A 22,541-nucleotide genomic window follows, 5' to 3' on the forward strand; every position below is an offset into this window, starting at 1 on the left:
TTGTTAGTCTCCTACTTGTTTTTGAAAATTTTACGATCCTTCCGGCAAAAATTCGTTTTATTTCTGATACTCACTCAATTATACCGGCCGGAGTTAGTAAACTTTTCAGGTTAAAAAGTTAAGTACCTAGTGAGAAAACCCAATATAAACTGCACCCAATGAGGAATTTTTCCGCAAAATTTAACTTACAGAATTTAGCATAGCGTATGAAAAATTTTCAGCTGTTCGACTTGGACTGTTTAATTAAAGTTTTGTTGAAAATGATACTTTTCAATTTGATCGTTGGCTTGCCAATAAAGTGATCCATTATCTAACAAATCCCTTTTGAAATATTTATTAAAAGGAAGTGCGAGGTATAGAATTTCAAATTTGCCTGCGTCCTTAAGCCTGGCTCTTTCTCCAACTCTGATGATGAGAGATCTTTTTCATCTTCATCACTCCGGAGAGTGACCAAGACAGAATTACTCCTTACAATATCAGCACAATGTCAAGCAGACAAGTAATGAGAATAAAGAGAAATATAAATTGAGGGTATATTAGTTGTTAGTGACCCAATGCCAAATTCTCCAAACTAGCATCATAAGAACTGCATGGTAAACAGTTAGTGGAATTACAAATGTGCAGACGAGTTGGACGGGACGAATGTGAAATACGCCGGTGATGTATATGTACTACCTAACCCACAAGTTGCAGCTCTGAGGTTCATTTGTTAGGCCGTGAGGCCAGAAAGATTTAGAAAATGCATCGTTGTTAAGGAGTTCCGTTTTAATTCAAGCTAGTGTCGACAAGTGACAACGAAGGCTTTTGAAAACAGTGACAAAAATGCGCCTCTTCTCGTCGCTTGTATTAGCCTTTTTGGGTGTGTTAGTGCTAATGATACGTTTTCAAGTGTAAACACCGAATTGTAGACAGTTGAGAGGAATGTGAAAACGCTGGTGTCCTTGGGTGAAAATGGTGTACTTCATTTTCCAAACGGAATACGGACAGTTTTCAAACTGCATTATTGAACAAAAATATTAATGAAATATGAAAAAGTGTTGTCGCAGACTTTCACGGACAATTTTCAAACTGCATTATTGAACAAAAATATTAATAAAATGAAAAAATTGTAGTCGGAGCTTGTCAGGGACTGGTTTAATTGTCTGAGGCTGGAATCTTCGGGGGGAATCAGGATATGTTTCAACCTTGAGTCGGATTTCTAACACGACCGTTTTATTCTACCTTCACCCAAATGATCTCCGCGATATTTCTAAGAAGCTGAAGAACGTTTGCATGTAAACTTGGCATAAGACAGCAGCTTGACAGTTTCTGAAATATTTTTTACGCTGCTGAATCGTCGAACAAAATGAAAAACTTGGTTTATAATCAACCATGAGTTTGTAAAGGAAGCGAAAACCACCGCAGCGAGGTTTGAAAAACTGAACTCAAAGTTTCGAGTATAGTCGCTTCGTGGGAGCAATACAATTCTTAGTTTATCAATTAACGAGCTCTTTTTCACAATATGCTGGGATTTGAGTTCTTACAGTGGCTTTCTAGCAATTGTTAAACGAATTTCACATCTTTCTGCACGCTTTAACTTTTCTCGCAAAAATATTCAAGGTTTGGCAAGAGCGGGAGACACAGATAGAAGTGAAAAATACAAAAAAATAAAAAAAAAAAAACGAAAGAGACCGCTACCTTCGTAAGAACTCTCCTGACTAAGCCAATATCTCCTCCATCCTATTTTATACTCTTACCACGGTAATTAAGCCTCTTGTTGCCAGAAAAAAACTCGTCCAGTTTTTTGACATAAATTCTGAGTTTCATCGAGACTCCGACAGTTTTCATTTTCCTTTTTTTATTCTTTAGAAGAAAGTACCTTGCGTAGCCATGCCATTCTGACATAGCTCTATCTGTAAACGAAATACTCTACAACTTAGCTTAAACAAAATTATTTCCTACAATTTTCTCCGAAAATGTTTCGTTGCTGGCGATTCTTGTCTGTATCTTACTGCAGCTCTTGCAATTGATACCGACGCAAGTGCAGGTGGGAAGGATCTTATTTACATTGGGTACTAATTACCTGCCTATTTAGGAATTACCCAGGAGAATAATGGCTGCTAAAAATTAATAACATTTGAAATTGTCAATAAGTCATAAAAACCTCACGTTAACATTTCTGCAGCTTTTTAGGACTATGGAAAAAGTTCTGAGTAATTCGTATGACACCTTCCAATAAAAAAAAACAGTTCAAAAGTTACTTTGGAAATACCGGCACATTTGCCCGACGCATGTTTTGGGGAAAAAAACGTTCCCTGAAAAGAGAAAGGCAAATAATCTTCTGGGCTAAAACTTGCCCTAACTCGTTAACAGTTCCTTACTAACTATCCTAACTAATACAGCTCTAACCAGCCTTTCTCCATTATTCATTTGATATTGCGTTTCCTGACCACAATGCAAATCAAGTTAATGATAAAAATCCGCAATTATCGAATGACTAAATACGTTTTGGTAGTGAACAATCATCGGTTTTCCTGAAATTTAAGGTCCAGTTTGGCAAATATGTATGACTTTTCTGTGCTTGCAATTCTTAAAAAAGAAACTGATTAATATAAAGTCAAATTACAAAGATAGAAGCATGCATGTTGATCGTGAATTCACGAAAAACCAGTCTACAGATTAAAAAGAAATTTAGGATTTGGATTTTCTCCTCTATCGAGCAGTCGCTTGAACAGCGATTGTTGGCGACTGGAGGTCGTAATACGAACTCTAAATTCTACTTTTGAGCAAACACTCCTTCGAGTTACGATTTTGAGTTGGACTTCGAGCTGAATTTTCGAGTTGAAGTTCCAGTAAAGCAAGGCATGAAACTTGAAATGATGCCGGAATACTTCGTTTAATTTTTGCGGGCTACAAAATTATTTGCGGTCCTGCATGACATAATTCTACATGTTAGTAAGGTCCATACGCTTTGTAAATAAGAAATTTTCCGCAAAACTCAACTTAAAGAATTTTGCATAGTGCGTGAAAAATTTTCAGCTGCTCGAGTTGGACAGTATGAAGTTTTGTTGAAAATAATACCTTCCAATTTGATTGTTGGCTTGCCAAAAAAGTGATCCAATATCTAACAAATTCTTTTTGAAATGTTTATTAACAAAAAGTGCGAGGTATAGAATTTCAAATTTTGTGTGCGTCTTTAACCTGATTCTTTCTCTATTACTGATGACAAGAGATCTTTCTTATGCAACGACCAAGCTGAGATTTTACATATTAGTCAGGTCTATACGCTTTGTTTTGTTTAAGAATTGTTTAAAGTAATCAATTATTCAATAGTCGGACTTCTTGTTAGTCTCCTACTTGTTTTTGAAAACTTTTGCGATCCTTCCGGCAAAAACTCGTTTCACTGACTTCTGATACTCACTCAATCATAACGGCCGGAGTTATTAAACTTTCCAAGTTGCAAAGTGGGGACATCAAGATATTTCCTTTTGAACACATTCATTAAGAATTTTCAAGTTATCAGTCCATGCAACTGGAGTTACAAAACAGATTGAAATGAGTTGAGTACCAAGTGACAAAACAAATGTAAACAGCGAAATGTAGACAGTAGAGTGGAATGTGAAAACGCTAGTGTCCTTGGCTGGAAATGGTATGCTTCATTTACCAAACGAAATACGGACTATTTTGCATTATTGAACAAAAATATTAATGAAATATGAAAAAGTGTTGTCGCAGCCTTCCAGGGACTGCTTGAAGTGTCTGAGGCTAGAATCTTCGCGGGGAATCAGGATATGATTCACACCTGAGTCAGATTTCTAACACGACCGTTTTATTCTATCTTCACCCAAATGATCTCCGCGATATTTGTAAGAAGCTGATAAGCGCTTACATGTAAACTCGGCGAAAGACAGGAGTTTGCCAGTTTCTTAAAGATCCTTTTTTACGCTACTGCATCTTCGAGCAAAAGGAAAAACTTGTTTAAGAATCAACCATGAGTTTATAAAGGAAGCGAAAACCACCGCAGCTAGCGAGGCGCTTTTTTGGGAGTAATACAATGCTTAATTTATCAATCAACGAGCTCTTTTTCACAATATGCTGGATTTGAAACCTTGCAGTAGCTTTCCAGCACTTGTGAAACGAATATCACATCTTTCTTCGCGTTTTAAATTTTCCAAAGAAATATTCAAGGTTTGGCGAAGGTGGGAGACATAGATGGAAGTGAAAAAAAAAAAAAAAAAAAAAAAAAAAAAAGGAAAGAGATCGCTGCCTTCGTAAGAACTCTCCTGACTAAGCCAATATCTCCTCCATCCTATTTTACTCTCTTATCACAAGAATTAAGCCTCTTGTTGCCAGTAAAAAAAACTCGTCCAGTTTTTTTACATAAGTTCTGGGTTTCATCGAGACACCGACAGTTTTCATTTTCCTTTTTTTTTTCTTTAGCAGAAAGTACCTTTGCGTAGCCATGCCATTCTGACATAGCTCTATCTGTAAAAGAAATACTCTACAACTAAGCTCAAACAAAATTATTTCCTACCGTTTTCTCCGAAAATGTTTCTTTGCTGGCGATTCTTGTCTGTATGTTACTGCAGCTCTTGCAATTGATACCGATGCAAGTGCTGTCGGACCTTATTAACGGGTGGTAAGGATCTTATTTACAATGGGTGCTATTATCCTGTTGTTCTACCTGCCTATTGAGGAATTACCCAGGAGAATAATGGCTACTAAAATTGATCACATTTTGAAACTTTCAATCAGTCAAAAAAGCTCACTTTAACATTTCTGAAGCCTTTTATGACTATGAAAAAAGTTCTGAGTGATTCGTATAACACCTTTCAATAAAGAAACAGGTCAAAAGTGACTTTGGAAATACTCACATTTGCTCGACTCATGTTTTGGGGAATGGCGTTCCCTGGAAAGAAAAAAGCAAATAATCTTCTGCGCTAAGACTTTCCCTAAACTTATTTTTAATCCGAGACTCGTTTTCAGTGAGTTCACGATCACCATGCATGCTTCTGTGTTTGTGATTTGACTTGGTTTTCATTATTTTATTTACTCAGAATTGCAGGCACAGAAAAGTCATATATATTTACCAAACTGGACCTCAAATTTGAGGAAAACGGATAATATTTCAATACCAAAACGTATTTTGTCATTCGATAGTTGCGGATTTCTACCATTAGCTTCATTTGCATTGTGGTCAGGAAATGCAATATGAAATGAGTAATGGAGAAAGGCTGGTTAGGGCTGTATCATTTAGGGTAGTAAGTAAGGAGCTGTTAACGAGTTAGAATTCGGAGTTTGTCCGCAAAACTCAACTTACAGAATTTTGCATAGCGCATGAAAAATTTTCAGCTGTTCGAGTTGGACAGTATGAAGTTATTTTGAGAATGATACTTTCTAATTGGATTGTTGGCTTGTCAATAAAGTGATCCGATACTAAACAAATCCCTTCTGAAATATATTAAAAGGAAGTTCGAGGTATAGAATTTCAAATTTGTGTGCGTCTTTAAGCCTGGCTCGTTCTCCAACACTGATGACAAGAGATCTTTTTTATTAAACGACCAAGCTGAAATTTTATATCTTGGTCACCATCTACTATACCACTCACCATATCATGGGAATAATTTGCTGAAATAATTGGATGAAATTATCTGATGAAATTATGCAATAGCAAAACAAGAATTCTGACAAATCCAGGATGTTTTTATTTCTCAGTAATTCACTTACTGCCCACGTATTGACGCCATTGAGCAATGACCCATATTTCAAGATTAAAAGAAATTTATTCACGATAAAGTTTTGCAGTAAAGTTTAAGATGGTAAAGTCTATGTCTGCTGTTAAAAATGAAATATCAACTTGTGAGAAGAATATGCAACAAGCTTTATCTCAATGTGCTTCATTAGTTGGAGGAGAGACAAATTTTGTATTTTGCTTTTTCTGCAACAATTCATCGACAGTTTCCCGTTGCGTTCTGAAACGATGAGTAATGTTACAAATTGTTATTGTATGTAGGTTTTTTGGCTATTTCACCAATCTCTTGCATAATAATATGGCTGTCATAGCCTCGCAGATCGTGCGAGATAACTGGTTTCTTGATTTTATCAACCTTTCATCAGAAGTGACTGATACCACAATGTTGATGAGGTGACCCCCTGTACTTTCTTGGGATGTGGCAGCGGTCTCTTACTCTGTTTTATAATTTTTTTTGTATGATCTACCGCAAATGTGACATTCTCTTGCCTGCTTGAATTTGTGTTTATCTTCATCAGACATTTTCAATAGTTTATTACAGTGCCCTCTTGCTGTTTTTTTGCAGAAATCAACTTCTTCTTTTCCTGCCATGAATTTATAGACAGCATTTTCTCCTCTGTATATTTAAACTGGCTTCCTGTATTAGTCATCACAACAACAGACTACTTCGTAACCATATCCACAGTCTGTATGTTTCTGATATGCTTCAGTGTATGATTCATTATTGTTTGTTGTCTGGTGCAAATGTGTGAATCTTTTCTGTTATTATTTCAAAATCTGCATAGATGATGAAACGTACTGGTAATTGTTTGTGAAAATGATTGAATTTCAGTGCACTATTGTCTTTATCAGGTAGTTATCACGTAACAGTCAGCTTCTAACCCTAACCCTAAGCAACATTGCAAACTACATGCAAAAATACTTTCTATGTTGATGTTTTGTTTTGTGATATATGAGCATGTTAAAGTCTTTGATGAGGAAATAATGCTTGTTTTCACAATCTGTTATTCATAAAAGATTCAATTCATTTTCAAAATTTTCTTTTGATACATAAATTGGATATGGCTGTCTGTTTTCATACCCAAATAAATTGACACTGGTGTTATTCTGCTCTTCAATTTTGTAATCTTTCTTAACAGTAAATGAAAAGTAATGATAAATGAAAGTAAACAAGGCAATTGTTTTTCTAATCTGCAAGTTATGACGCTAAAAGAAATTGTGAGAAATCAGTAAAATATTGTGATTATTGTTATCTAAAACAAGTTCGAAAAATGGTCGATCAATCTATCAATTGCACGACAGGGGAAGCCAAATATTACGACAGTCTTTATTCGGTGGTATTATGAAAAAATGTGTGAAGCAAGTACTCCAAAAAAAGAATATCGTGAGTATAAATTCGAGTATGTTCAAAAAGACGATCTAAAACAGATTGTGTTGTTTAAAAATGGAGAAAACTATCATCAACAGATGAGAAAAAAAAATTCACAAGAAAATGGCAACAAAAGGGGTATAAATGTCCGACATATGGTTCGATAATGAAGAACAGAAGCAAATATGTTCATAATAAAATTTGTAAATGAGATATCCAAATAATATTTTTCAAATGAATATAGTGTAGCAATCGCTAAAATGTATACATCACAGACCTGACCCATTTCTTTACGGGCAAGGTTTTACCACAGCAGATGGCTATCATAAATTAAGCAAGTGTTTCATTGGTATCCAGCTGTTGAAATCATCACTTGAGCCCTTCCTCTTTACCAAAGCTTGTTTCTTCTTGTAATCTCTCCGAATAACCTCATCTGAAAACATCTCATAACCTCTGAAAACATCTTGTGTGGCTTTTGATAATTCTTCAGTGTAAAAACTTCCTTTAATACCTTTATCACTCAAGTCTTTTGTTTTGTACGCGATTGGATTTGTGTATTGCATTTTATCAATGATGAAAACCTCCTCTGTCCAATTTGGAGTATATCCTCTTTCAAATGTCTTTGTCTTATATTTTGATATTCTGATTGGTCCAACAAAACCAAACAGGCAATCCAACTAGGCTACGCAAATCGTATAATCTATTCCAATATATTATTATTCGATCTAAAGAAAAGAACGAGATACATCTGAGAAATTGAACAGGATCCATCGATTCATAAACACACGAGTAAAACTATTAGATAGAATTACAGTACTGAGAACTTACTTCTATGACGATGTCTAGTAGGATTGTTTCAAGGTGTTTAGCTACGTACAGGTCAGCAACAGATGAAACAGGTCAGGGTATAACAGAACACGGGTCAGCAAGACAGGTTAGCAGAACTTGTACGTATCTTCGAATCTCAAGTATCTGAACTGAAAACTGAACTATTCCCGTGGCTTAATTACATAAGCTAGTGTCAATCAAAATCAATCAGGAAAATCAAGTTAATAATTCATTATATTGACGAAACACTGATTTTATCACCAACTTTGAATTTTGGTTTTGCTAATGACTCCATGTCACTATACATGTTGAAATAAACTGTTCCTTTATTCTTCTTTTTACTTGCTCTATTGGTGTCAATTTTTTTTGCTTGAATGTTTTGTGTTGTTGTATTTTGTCGATATTTGTGGCAGTATGTCAAGATATTATGTGTTGCCTTGAACTGTGAATTGTTTCCCCATTCTCTGTTTTATTGCTCTGTTCCATCTTTCAGCAACACTGGATTTTTATTCATTTTCTGTTGAGTGTATTTTTATGCTGTATTTGTCCAACAATTCTTTGAGATGTTTGTTATAAAACTCTTTTCCTTTATCAACCCAAAGATATTGTGGTTGTCTGCCTTCTATGACTATTGTATCAAATGTTTCAGTCACACTTTCACCTTTATAGTCCTTCAAAACTTTCATCTAAACATATTTGCTGAAAACATCCATGAGCAGATATATGTATCCTTTATTCCATTTACTGAATTGCGGCATGTCAACCAAATCTGGTACCCAAATTTCCTCAATACTGTTGACAATAACGCACCACAGGGTGAATTCTCTTTTGATTGGTTTGTCCAATTCATCAGCTAGCTTTTCCTGCCAGTTTTCACTCGACGGCTCTTTTCCGTTTTTGAACCACCGATACCAAGTTTCTGTTTTGTATTTATCATATTACGGGCCAAAAACTGTCCCCACTGTCTTTCATTATAGGGTACAGCATCAAGTGCTTCAACCATTTTACGATCTGGTTCATTCTTGCACTTTTTGTTATGTTTACATATAGAATAATCAAGATCATGCTGCATTGCAATGGCATCTGTTTTTCCGGTTGGTTTGTCATATATCTCAAGTATTTTGCCAGTATCTTTGTCATATTTCAATTGTTTGTCAAGTGGATTGTAGGGTCCAGTGTATTTGTGTCCAGGAAGAGTGAAAACTGACTCTGGTTTTGGTAATTTGGCGATTGCTTTATAAATATCACGACTACCTCCAAATAGACCAAATTTGGCTCTTCTTGCATAACCTTTTTATTGAGCCGAGGAACCGAAGCTTTTGGTTCCACTATTTGCTTTGTATTTTTCACACTCTCTTTTATATCCAGCAGCTGGATAATATCATATAATTATCTTGCTGTTGACTATGTCAATATGAGTTACAGTTGGTATGATATTGCACAAATTTACAATAATAATGAATTGAAATACAAAGATTATTCTGGAACAAATTGAACAACGATAAAAATACCCGATGAGAACTACTCTTATGAAGATATTGAGAGTTTCATGCAACATTCACTTGAAAAAAGTAGTCATTCAAAACCTGGTGTCGAATTAAAATTAGTTTCTTCAATTTTTAAAGTGTTGATAACACTTGAAGCAATGAAGCAGGTGTCAAGATTACTAATAAAAATTTTCGACAAGTCAAAGCACAGACATATGAGATGAAACTTCATCTCGATTCAAACAAAGGGTATTACAGCAGTCGAGTAGGTTTGAATATGTGCCCTCTTACAACCGGTGAATATACACTCGTTTTTTAACTGTATTTTCCTTCAGCATCAATCAACCGCTCAACAGCCCAAATACCAGCCATCAGCAATACTGAGACAGTTACAAGAATATCAACTTATACGCTCAGTAATCACAACCGAAGTATAACTCATCTTCATAAATATAATAATGTGACTCCAAATTATCTATTGAAAAATTATCTTATCCGAAAATTGATATGGGAATATTTAATGGAGAGAGAGAAGGAAATTTTGTTGATCTCAAAAAGACAATTTCTAACAATAACAATTTGATAAAAACATAGGCAGGACAAATACATTTGATTTTGTTATGAGTACCATCAATAATTTCACTGGTGATCGCAATGGCACACTTGCCGCTTTTGTTGAGAATCGAAAAAATAACTTGTGAAAATCTTGGTAACTAAGCTAACTCAGCTACTTATACAAAAAGATCCAAGGAGAGAGCCGCTCTTTTCTCCGCAAATTTAACGATGTTTCCGGGATCTCATCTCACCGGCGGTGTGATGAGATCGCAGAAACAGAGCAAGTTTTGTTGACCTTAAGAGTGACTAGTATGAAATTTCTCCTTACATTATCACCCCTGAAACACACATTTAGGTCATGAGAATAATGAAAATGATCTTTGACTAAAGAAACTTTTGATTGTCAAACAAATTTGTCAGCACTTTAGGAGATGTATAGAGAACAGTGTGGAGAATATGTCTACTGATGTTAGGGTGTAAAGGGTTAAGTTTATTGTTACTAAACTCAGATAGTACTTATTTAGACTGCATAGTCAGATAACACTGACATCAACAGATTATATGGTAGCTACGACTCTTTGAGTCGCATCCGTTGGTTTCTTTGATCTTTGCCAAGATAATTAATCTTTGGCGGTTATGGTATGAAATTAGCATACAATGGCTGCTATAAAGCAGGAAACATAAAAAAAAATTCGCGAGCTCTTTATAGTAAGGCAAAATGGCAACTCGAATGCGTGCTACTGCAGCGCAAGTGGAGAATAATGCGATTGTTAAGGAATAGCTGATAAGTGACGAACATGGAAAAGTATACAGCTATTGAATGGCGTTAGGAAACATTGAATGGGTGAAATTGGGAAAAAGAGAGGGAAAGAACAAAGCAGTAAGTACGTGCGGGAAAATGTGGAGGTGCTTAAAAGCGCGGGAAAAGTCCAGCAACGGGAAATTCTGCCAAGGTGGAACTACTCGTTGGATCTGGCGCGCGATGTGCACGTGCGAACATTTTACTTTGGGTTCATCGCTCTAATACTGTTGTGCATCAATCAGTCGTTGAAAACTGAGACCGAAGGTTATCTTAATACGGTGAAATGAAATACAATGAAAATAAACGAGTGGTGAACTTAGTTTTATTTACATTCAAAGGATTACAGTTGATTTCTGACAGCCACAGTTATGAGCAGATATAAACTTGATGTTCAAATAAGTTTTCATTATATTTGACCATTTCTCTGTATAACTCGATATCGACCTAAGGTTCAGGCTTCCTTCCTGAATGACATAACCACATCTCTGTCAAAAAAATCAACCGTCCGACAAAGTGTTTCTATATAAACTGTAGTTTTTTCATAGTAAGTTTAACATATGTTAAATATCGGGGCTAAGTAAGGCTAAACGCAAATCTCAAACCTCCTTATCTCTCAGTCTGTAGCAGGCTCTCAGCCAGTCTGGAACCGCCTGCGAAAAACGGCGCTCAGTTGTTTTCTTGAGAACCACAACCGCCGTTTGTGGTTTGCTCGCCCTTTCGCATGTCTTTACTGTCTTAGAGACTGGAACCGACTTTTTATGTCTCTATCCACCTCTAACCCCCCTTAAAACTACATACTGTTTTTTTAATGTTCCCTGACATTAGGATAAAAACGTTTAAAGATTTTAGCTACACCTCTAACTGGTTAAAATCTACAAGACTAGTCGAGCCTAATGATTAAATAAGATTAAAAAAAGAAGCTGAACCTTGGGCGACATGTGTTGATATTGGGGTTGCATGATTATATTCTTGTTATTTCCTTTTTATTTTTGTTATGGTAAAGCATAGTGTGAATTGAGAAAGAAGGAAAATGAAATGCAACCACGGCTTTGTACTATGAGGGGTGATCACCGCCAATATTTTCTTTCAAATTCTGCTATAAAGAACCAACAATTTCCATTTCTTCTCATCAGAACTGAAACTAAACCGGCAGAAGAGAATTTAAGAATTGAGAACACAACGCAGAGGAATTTATTTGACGCTGAAAGTCACTGATCAGAACCACAACTGAACCAAGAGAACAACATTTGAATTATAAGAACACTTCTCTCTTTTTGTGTCGCCACAAACCAGAAGTGATTTTTGGCTAGACTACCCGTTTTTGGATAATTCAGTATGTCTGTATATCACCAAAATTCCAATTATTCTTCAATCTTTACGGAACAACCAAACTTTTTTTGTGTCCTATACCCCTTTCATGGGCAAAAAAATGAAAGAAAACCCGGGTTGAAGAGAATTTAAGAATGAAGAACACAACTCAGAGAAGTTTAATCTACTGATCAGAACCAAAATTGGACCAAGAGAACAACATTTAAATCATAAGAACAGAAACTGAGACATGAGACAGAAATTGAAGTAACAAGACAGAAATTAATACAACTGATCATTCCGCTGTTCAATTTCTGTTCTGATCAGGCCTAGGGACGTGTCACGATCACGAGTAACCGAGTGAGGCCCGGGGAAGTTACTCAAGTGCCACTTTCGCTAGGAGCAGTCCTCTCGACTTCCAATTTCCCGTCCAAAAACAGTTTTCTTTCATTTAATGGTTCAATTTTGGTTCTGATCAGTGACTTTCAGCGTCCACTAAATTGCTTTCTGTCGTGTTCTTAATTCTTAAATTCTCTTCGGCCAGTCCTCTTTCATTTTTTGTCATGGAAAGGTTTTAGGACACAACAGTTTTAAAAAAGGTTTAGTTGTTCCCCAAAGATTAAGGGATACATTTAGCGGTCTGGCGATTTCAGACGTACTGAATTATCCAAAAACGGGTAGTCTAGCCAAAAATCACTTTTGGCTTGTGGCGACGCAAAAAAAGAGATGCGTTTTCATAATTTAAATGTTGTTCTCTTGGTTCAGTTGCGAATCTGATCAGTGACTTTCAGCGTCAACTAAATTCCATTGTGTTCATCAATTTGGGTTTTGACTTGCTGATTTCTGTTCCTAATTCTTAAATTCTCTTCTGCCGGCTCAATTTCAGTTCTGATTAGAAGGAATGGAAATTGTTGGTTCTTTATGACAGAATTTGAAAGAGAAGATTGGCTGTGATCACCCCTCACATTGCACTGATGCCTCTGTGGTAGTCCTCAATGGAGAGAAGCAATTTTCTCTTTTCGATAATTCTTGTAGGAACCTATCACAGGCAGCGAGTGTTTAACTTCTGTGAAGCAAAACTTTCGCTATCTTGCGGTGCAACACCCAAGCTACAACAATATATATTTTAACACTAAAACATTACTGCTCTATGATTAAAATGATGCCCATATAACATAATCTAAGTTATATAAAGTTAAAAAAAATTGACATTACTTAACTGGTAACATTTCCATATCTACTCTTTTCAACAATGATGGAACTGAAAACGCATGTGCGACGCAAATGACGGCGGTGCGCACAACGGCAGTGCGCGCTAAAAATTCATCATCTATAATGGGGAAAGGGTTTGCAACTTGGGTGTTTTCTAAGATCCGATATTTTGAATGCTCTACAGCATGATGTTCCAATGGAGGCGCCCTAAACCTTGCCAGCCTAAAATGCGCTGTCTTTTTACAATAGACTGCTCTTTCTATTGGTTCATTGGCTTAACAAACTACACAGGATGTTGGAAGAACGAGAGAAAAGTTTGTAAATACTCTTTCACTGCTCATAATCTACCAACATTTTGAGTGTTCTACTAACATATTGAGTAGTTTATCACGCTAGTAAACGAATAGAAAGTGCAGTCTGTTGCTTTTGTAACTAAAATTATGTGTTTATCGGTACAATAAACTATTGATTTCCCACCAATCAGAGCGCTTTTTTTAAAATACGTAAATAAGCGACTAAGCACTGAGAGAATACAGAACAAGTTCCGTTGACCGGGCCTTGTGTGAGGAGGCATTAACTCTAATAACTCTATTGTTACGATACTTACTTAATACTTACTTGGACAGCATAGTTTTCAGTGTTTAGTTTGTTATTTCGAAAAAAACCTCAATGTTAGATGGAGTAAACTGACGACTTCCTGTGAAAAATCCACAGTTTTCACCCGAATAACCCGTGGGGTTTTTGTACGTCTGGCCGCATTCAGTATAAGAGTGTTGATTGTTTATAGCGTCGTCATATATGATGATGTCATGTCCCCAACCAAAAATGGGTCCGTAGGAGGGACATCTGTATATTGCGTATTGCTGGTTTTGGTATTGTATCAGCTTCACAGGATTGTATCCTTTGACGTTGTAAAGAGAGAAAACAAAAGCTTTGCTGGCTGAAGAAGAAGCACAGGAACCTAAAATGAAAAGATTTAGGAGCATTAGAAACTATGCGAATGAGAAAAAAATACATGATGATAACCATAAAACATGTATTTTTTTATTTGCCGAACTAGAACCGAACACTTAAATTTGTCAGAGAAAATTTCAAAGAACTCGAGAGCATATTTTCACTTTTCAAAAAAAGCACTCGAGATATGGTCCGAAGTGTTGTTCAAAGGCAAAATATGATCTAAAGAGAGCATTAATTAAACATCCTTCGTTTCAGCTCTCCAATATGAATAATGGTTACAGCGAAACACGGGGAAATGACACGAAATGGAGCTGTCAGAATCAAATCAAATCAAAACCAGACTCTACTCAAAAATCAAATCCAAAACAAGACTTTAAGTTGGAACCCATTTCAAACGCGTTTTCAGGCTATTTACGAGTTTGTCTACTTTGGGATCGCAATTGTTAATGTGATATTTTCTGTTTCTAAGATGAACTCACTGCTACTAGAAAAGTCCACAACTAATCGATTTGTTATCTGTTCTACATGTGAGAGATTTTTGCTTTTTTTTTACTCACTGCTGGTCCAGGACACGTCAGTGTATCCACCAAAGATATAACTGTTAACTTTAATGATGGTTACTGTGGGTCCCCTCCCATCGCAGTTACTGTGGAATGTCGATGCTGCCCAACCGTCAGTCTCTGCGTGCCAACACCTCACAAACCTGCTACGCTCTTTATTAATAAGGACTGGGTCCAAATACGAGAACAACACCTTCAAGTACTGGTTGTAATCAAGACTTCGAAGTATGGCGGACAAACTGAGGCCTGAGAGAAGGGAAAAGAAAAGGTAAAATTACAGTTGGCTTAAAAAAATGGGACAAGAAGTTTGATTGGTGGTGTTGCCTTTGAATCTAGTGTAGATAATTTCATCACCCCTCGTTCGCTAAATAATCTAATATTACTGATCCTGCAAGTTAGAAAATTCCCAGCCCGTCCACCAGGTGGTATTTTAGGCGGCAGAGAGAATAAAATTTCTTTTAAAGTTTACAAAGTAACCAGGTGGACAATCAGACATGGTTTGATGCTACTCTGGTTTAAAGATTTAATGAATGCAACCGAGAAGTTACAATTCATAGACCCAACGTTTCGACACTCCTGTCTAGTGCCCTTATCATCCCTGATTAAGTGTCGAAACTTTGGGACTATGAATTGTAAATGCTCGGTTACATCCATTAAATCTTTAAGCCAAAGTAGCATCAAAGCATGTCTTAAATTTGTTTGTTAGCTCAAGCGTTCTTTCAAGTGGCCCCACCAACTTCATTTTCATGTAACACCCACAAATATCCGGGGCAACTCAGGCAAGTCCTCTCAGGCTTGTCACGCAATGGTTTGCGTGACGAACTTAAATGAATGCTGCGCAAAAAGAGACTTAATAAGCGTACACATTTCTTTGAAATGACAGAAAAATTAAGCTGTCCGTACTCCGGAAACACAACTTTCTGAGAATATTTCTAAAATAGACGATTTGATTTTGCTACAGGTCCTACTGAGTATTTATCCTTGGAAAGGGGTGTTTTTCTTGATTACCTGCTTCGTAAAATACTTCGACGTCCGTTGGAGAGAAATTAAACCCCCCTGTAAAAAAACCACAGTCACCAGTTGAGTATCCTGAGGGTGTCGTGTACGTGTTACCGCATATGGTGTAGGAGTTTTGGTTGTTTTCAGAGCCGTCGGATATGTGGATATCATGACCACCCCCAAAGGTGGGTCCATTCGTATTACATCTGTACATTGCATATTGCTGATTTCGGTATTGTGTCAACTTTACGGGATTGTATCCTCTGACGTTATAGAGAGAGAAGATGAAAGCTTTACTGGCGTAGGAATAACCTGCGCAAGAACCAACTGAAATAGAAGAACAATGTGGTTGTACATTAAAAAGTTGGAAGAAAACATAAACCCCCTGAGAAGAGGGGGGGGGGGAGTTCATATTCTATCATGAGCTAGACGGGAAGTTTTTTTTTTTTTGAGACTAGAGATTTGTGGAAGGGAGGGGGATATGTTACCAGTTTGGGTATAGAAACGGACACCAAAAACAGTTATAGAATATTTGAGGGGTTATTCTGAAGAAAAGCGAGTAAATATTTTGAGACTTAAAGGAAAAGATCCCTTTGTTCTAAGTGTTGTCATTACTAGACGTGTTAGGATGTAGTGTTGTTCTGCAGGTGTATCAAATAGGAAACACTTCCATAGACGATATAGGTGTGAAGAAATCTTGATGGCCAAAAAACTAATATAAAATAATAAAGGCTAAGCGCTCTTATCAGAGGAGCATCATTTAAAATTTCCTTCAGCACCCTCTCCCCTCCTCCTTGAATCCCAAAAGGAACGATAGTTGATCCTATATAATTGTCTTATTTCCTCTTAAAAAAATTTGATATGCCTGCCTCCGCTCCAGGACACATCAGTATATCCACCAAATATGTACTTGTTCACTTTGACGATTGTCACTGTGGGTCCCCTCCCATCGCAGTTGCTGTGGAATGTCGATGCCGCCCAGCCGTCAATCTTCGCATGCCAACACCTAATAAAGTCAGTACGGGATGTACCGGGAAGAACTGGCTCTAAAAACGAAATCAGCTTCCTCAAATATTTAATGGGGTCCAGGTTTCCAAGTATAATAGATGCACCAAGGCCATCTGTGTGCGTAAAAGAAACTCGAATGAAAATTATAATAAAGGACGTTCTAGAATAGAGAAAGATATTATTGCTTCTTTCACAACCATGAGAGTATTTCACAAAAATCAAAGCTCCAGATGTTCTTATTCACGGGGCGAAGTGCTAACCATGTGTTCCCATTTTAACTCAAAATTTTCCTGTGCATTTATTTTGAAAACATATCAACTAAATTTCACGAGGAACTATTTTCTTAAGTGCGGGGTTTTAAGTGTTTCTGTACAATAACTTACCTATTTCGAAGAAAGCTTCGATGTCAGATGGAGTAAAATAAAATGCTAGGGAGTAAAGGGTCATAATGCAGCCCGTTTTTGGGACGAATTCCATCTTGGTCTCGATTCAGGACCGACTCATATTAAAAAGATACATTTCCCAAATTGTAAGCTTCATATGACGATACAGAAAGACAGAGAATGCGAAATGCGAGTATCATAACAAACTGAGGTCACTTGTATCTCAATATTAGTTAAACTCACGAAAAAAGCAGCTTGTTCCGTTTCCTTGGTACCAGGAATTGCAGGTGCATCGGTAGGAACCAGCGGTATTGTTGCAGTAGGCATTGGCGTCACAGTCATGCGATTTATTGGCACATTCGTCGACATCTGAGACCATGCATAAAAAAACTAAATGGCTTGAACTCAAAAGTAAGAGTCGATCGAAAAAGACGGTTATTGGAGAAAGCGTCTCGCCCTATAATCAATTGAACGTGACATGCATGGTGTGGGGTATAAATCAAATCGGTTATTAAATCAATTTTTTCAATCGAGTGTCCAGATTAAACCGGGATTGTTTTGGTTTTGCTTTGTTTTAAAATGACTTGCTTCAGGCAATAGTAAAAGTCATTTCACTAACTTACCGACACATTTTTTTCCGTTTCCAGTAAAACCAGCTTTGCACGAGCAACAGTGAGAACCGATGGTGTTCGCGCACTCGGCGTTGGCGTCACAGACGGGAATTGTTGAATTACACTCGTCCACGTCTGAAAAAACCAAATAGTTTGTGGTCGGTTTAAAAGAAAAAAAATAGGTATTTGCTGAATTATTACTCATTCATGGATTCATCAGACCAATTGCTTCCGGCGGGAGCCAAAATTTTACTTTGTACGACCCCATCAGGAAACAAAATTTCTCCTTCCCTATTCGTTAAATTTCGTCTCTATAAAGTTGTGATAACAATTTTCTATTGAATGATTATCTCTGTGTCAAAAAAGAAATTTTTCAATTCTATTTGACCTGTTCTCAAATCGATTAGTTTAAGAGAGATTATAGCATTCCTTCATAGCTTTGTTTCCGTCAGATATCTTACTATTTTTGTTTTGTTTTGCTTTATTTTCTCATTTCCCCTATGAATATTGGGGGGGGGGGTATTAGGGGGTTGCAGTCTACCCATAATATCTCTGTCAACGCTTTTGCTCGTGGTAAATCGATTTTTGTCTGTAGAAGATGTTAATTGATAAATACTTAAGTTCACCTTCGGTTTTCATGTCACAAGGAGCCAGAACAGTCCTCTCAGGTACAATCGAGTGAAACCAGTATTTGCCGCTGACCGCTTGTCCTCCTTCGCTCATTTTGATTTCCTGGCAAGTCTCCGCAGGCAGCTCAGGAATGGAACCGAGAGGAACTGGAAGAAAAAAGCAATTATTACCATGGCACTCCAAGTAAGCAAGATTTCATGTTCGTCTTGGGAACGAAGACACTCATATTGAGGGCGACTTGACTTAAGGCAATAAGGGAGGTGATGTGACACAATTCCTTAAATTTATAAAATTCCCTAGAAAATTTGGGTTGAAATTTTGTGCTCTGAAAATGTCTTTATAGGGAAGAAGACAGTCAAAAATGTACAAACCTCTTTTGTAATCTCGCTTAAAGTAAAATCTCTCAGGGTTCGGAACATAATCCTCTGGTCTGGCCTCCTTGGTTCGGTTGCTCAGCTCACAAATGTCTTGCGTAAAGACGTAGTTGAAACTTTGACATCTGACGTCAGCATAGCATCTCCGCAAGCACACATCTGAAAGACCAGCCCCCGTGATCCTCTTGAAGATGTGGCGTTGTAGCATCATCCCAAATTTGGAAACTTCCGGCTGGCCCGTAGCCTTCCATTGCTGTGCAGCTGTACAGCATAACAGCACGGTTTTGATCAACAGCCCTACTGCATACAAGACCTTTTTAGCCATTTCCTCTCGACGCATGATGTGGGAAAAAACGTTCCCTGAAAAGAAAAAGGCAAACAATCTTCTGGGCTAAAACTTACCCTAAACTTCTTTTTAATCCGTAGACTGGTTTTTCGTGAGTTCACGATCAACATGCATGATTCTATGTTTTTAATTTGACTTTATTTTCATTTGTTTATTTTTTAAGGATTGCAAGCACAGAAAATTCATATATATTTATAAAACTGGACCTCAAATTTGAGAAAAGGGATGTTTGTTCAATGCCAAAACTTATTTAATCTTTCGATATTTGCGGTTTTTAACCATTACTTTGATTTGCATTGTGGTCAGGAAATGCAATATGAAATGGATAATGGAGAAAGGCTGGTTAGAGCTATATCAGTTAGGATAGTTAGTAGGGAGCTGTTAACGAGTTAGAATTTGGAGTTTGTCCGTTATCGAGCAGTCATTTGAACAGCGATCGAAAACCGATTGTTGGCGACTGGAGGTCGTAATACGAACTCGAAACTCAACTATTGAGCAAACACTCCTTAAAGTTACGATTTTGAGTCGGATTTCGAGCTGGATTTTCGATTTGAAGTTTCCAGTAGGGCAAGGCATAAAACTTGCAACGATGCCGAAATAATTCGTCTAATTTTTGCGGGCTACAAAATTATTTGCGGTCCTACATAACATAATTCTACATGTTAGTAAGGTCCATACGCTTTGTTTTGTCTAAGAATTGTACTAATCAATTATTCAAGACTCGTATTCCTGTTAGTCTCCTACTTGTTTTTGGAAACTTTTACAATCCTTCGGGCAAAAATTCGTTTGGTATCTGATACTCACACAATTATAACGGCCGGAGTTACTAAACTTTTCAAGTTGCAAAGTGGGGACATCGAGATATTGTTGTTCCTTGATTACATTAATCAAGAATTTTCAAGTTATCCTTACATGCAAGTGGGGTTACAAAAAAGATTGAAATAAAACGTTGAGTACTGAGTGAGAAAACCTAATATAAACTGCCATAAAGGAGATTTTTTTTCCGCAAAAGTCAACTTACAAAATTTTGCATAGCGCATGAAAAATTTTCAGCTGTTCAAGTTAGACAGTATGAAGTTTGTTGAAAATGATACTTTCCAACTTGATTATTGGCTTGCCATCAAAGTGATCCAATATCTGACAAATTCCTTCTGAAATATTTATTAAAAGGAAGTTCGAGGTATAGAATTTCAAATTTGTGAGCGTCTTTAAGCCTGGCTCGTTCTCCAACGCAGATGATAAGAGATCTTTCATATTTAACGACCAAGCTGAAATTTTACATCTTGGTCAGGTCCGTACGCTTTGTTTTGTTTAAGAATTGTTTAAACTAATAAATTATTCAATACTCGGATTCCTTGCTAGTCTCCTACTTGTCTCTTAAAACTTTGGCGATCCTTCCGGAAAAAAAAAATTCGTTTCATTTCTAATACTCACTCAATTATAACGGCCGGAGTTGCTAAACTTTTCAAGTTGCAAAGTGGTAACATCGAGATATTTCCTTTTAAAAACCTTCATTAATAATTTTCAAGTTATCAGTGCATGCAACTGGAGTTACAAAAAAGATTGAAATACAAAGTTGAGTACCGAGTGAGAAAAACAAATGTAAACAGCGCAATGTAGGCAGTAGAGAGAAACGCCAATTTTCTTTGGGTGGAAATTGTATGCTTCATTTACCAAACGGAATAAGTAAAATTTTCAAACTGCATTATTGAACAAAAACATCAATAAAATATAAAAAAAAGTGGAGTCGGAGCTTGTCAGGTACTGCTTTAAGTGTTTGAGGCTGGAATCTTCGCGGGGAATCAGGATATTTTCAAATTTGAGTCAGATTTCTAACACGACCGTTTTATTCCATCTTCACCCAAATGATCTCCGCGAAATTCAGTGTAGGAAACTGATCAAGGCCCTTGCATTTAAACTTGGCGAAAGATTTGTCTACGCTACCGTATCGTTGAGAAAAAGGAAAAAATCAGTTAATAATCAACCATGAGTTTATAAAAGAAGCGAAAACCACCTCAGCGAGGTTTGAAAAACTGAACTTTCGAGTATAGTCGCTTCGTGGGAAGAATACAGTGCTTAGTTTATAAATTAATTAGTTCTTTTTCAGAATATGCTGGGATTTGAGTCCTTGCAGTGGCTTTCCAACACTTATAAAACGAATTTCACATATTTCTTCACGTTTTAACTTTTCTCGCAAAAATATTCAAGATTTGGCGAAGGAGGGAGACACCGATGGAAGTGACAAATAAAAAATAATGAAAGAGACTGCTGCCTTTAGGAACTCTCCTGACTAAGCTAATATCTCCTCCATCCTATTTTATACTCTTACCGCAGCAATTAAGCTTCTTGTTGCCAGAAATAAACTCGTCCAATTTTTTTTACATAATTTCTGGGTATCATCGAGACACCGACAGTTTTCGTTTTCCTCTTTTTTTTTCTTTACCAGAAAATACCTTTGCGTAGCCATGCCATTCTTACATAGCTCTATCTGAAAACGAAATACTCTACAACTAAGCCCAAACAAAATTATTTCCTACCGTTTTCTCCGAAAATGTGTCTTTGCTGGCGATTTTTGTTTGTATGTTGGTGCAGCTCATGCAATTCGTACCGACGCAAGTGCTGTCCGACCTTATTAACAGGTGGGAAGAAAGCTATTTACATGGGGTAGTATTATCCTGTTATTGTACCTCCTAATGAGGAACTAGCCAGGAGAATAATGGCTACTAAAATTAATCACATTTTGAAATTTTCAATCAGTCAAAAACCTCACATTAACATTTCTGCAGCTTTTTATGGCTATAGAATGGCGTTCCCTGAAAAGAAGAAGGCAAATAATCTTCTGCCCTAAAACTAGCCCTAAACTTCTTTTTAATCCGTAGACTCGGTTTCAGTGAGTTCACGATCAACATGCATGCTTCTGTGTTTGTGATTTGACTTTATTTTCATTATTTTATTTATTCAGAATTGCAGGCACAGAATAGTCATATATATTTACCAAACTGGACCTCAAATTTGAGGAAAACGGATGATATTTCAATACCAAAACGTATTTTGTCATTCGATAATTGCGGATTTCTACCATTAGTTTGATTTGTATTGTGGTCAGGAAATGCGATATGAAATGACTAATGGAGAAAGGCTGGTTAAAGCTGTGTATCAGTTAGGATGGTCAGTAGGGAGCCGTTAACGAGTTAGAATTTGGAGTTTGTCCGTTATCGAGCAGTCACTTGTACAACGATCGAAAACCGATTCTTGGCGACTGGAGGTCGTAATACGAACTCAAAATTCTACTTTTGAGCAAACACTCCTTCGAGTTACGATTTTGAGTCGGATTTCGAGCTGGATTTTCGAGTTGGACTTTCCAGTAAGGCAAGGCAAAGA

At 36.8% G+C, this 22,541-nt stretch overlaps 1 protein-coding gene across 1 annotated transcript; it reads right to left on the reverse strand.

The window, feature by feature from the left end:
• Positions 1-13,166: 13,166 nt before the first annotated feature.
• Positions 13,167-19,237, reverse strand: LOC149033956 (uncharacterized). Its single transcript, XM_089193886.1, has 8 exons — positions 18,812-19,237; positions 18,437-18,586; positions 17,823-17,945; positions 17,443-17,568; positions 16,684-16,929; positions 15,818-16,135; positions 14,807-15,055; positions 13,167-14,253 (listed from the first exon to the last, which is right to left on the reverse strand). The coding sequence occupies exons 1-8, from the start codon at positions 19,152-19,154 to the stop codon at positions 13,934-13,936; spliced, it is 1,875 nt and encodes a 624-aa protein (XP_089050012.1). The 5' UTR covers positions 19,155-19,237; the 3' UTR covers positions 13,167-13,933.
• Positions 19,238-22,541: the final 3,304 nt, after the last annotated feature.

The sequence above is a fragment of the Pocillopora damicornis genome, chromosome 14 (assembly GCF_964200805.1).
Source record: "Pocillopora damicornis chromosome 14, jaPocDami1.2, whole genome shotgun sequence".
Taxonomy (NCBI): domain Eukaryota; kingdom Metazoa; phylum Cnidaria; class Anthozoa; order Scleractinia; family Pocilloporidae; genus Pocillopora; species Pocillopora damicornis.

What these genes read in the sequence shown, in the direction of transcription:
- LOC149033956 (XM_089193886.1), bottom strand. Translation starts at nt 19,154, where the DNA reads ATGCGTCGAGAGGAAATGGCTAAAAAGGTCTTGTATGCAGTAGGGCTG. An exon ending in AAACGGAAAAAAATGTGTCG is followed by an intron (nt 17,569 to 17,822) that starts GTAAGTTAGTGA and finishes GCATGGTCTCAG; the next exon opens with ATGTCGACGAATGTGCCAAT. An exon ending in ATATACTGATGTGTCCTGGA is followed by an intron (nt 16,136 to 16,683) that starts GCGGAGGCAGGC and finishes CTTCTATTTCAG; the next exon opens with TTGGTTCTTGCGCAGGTTAT.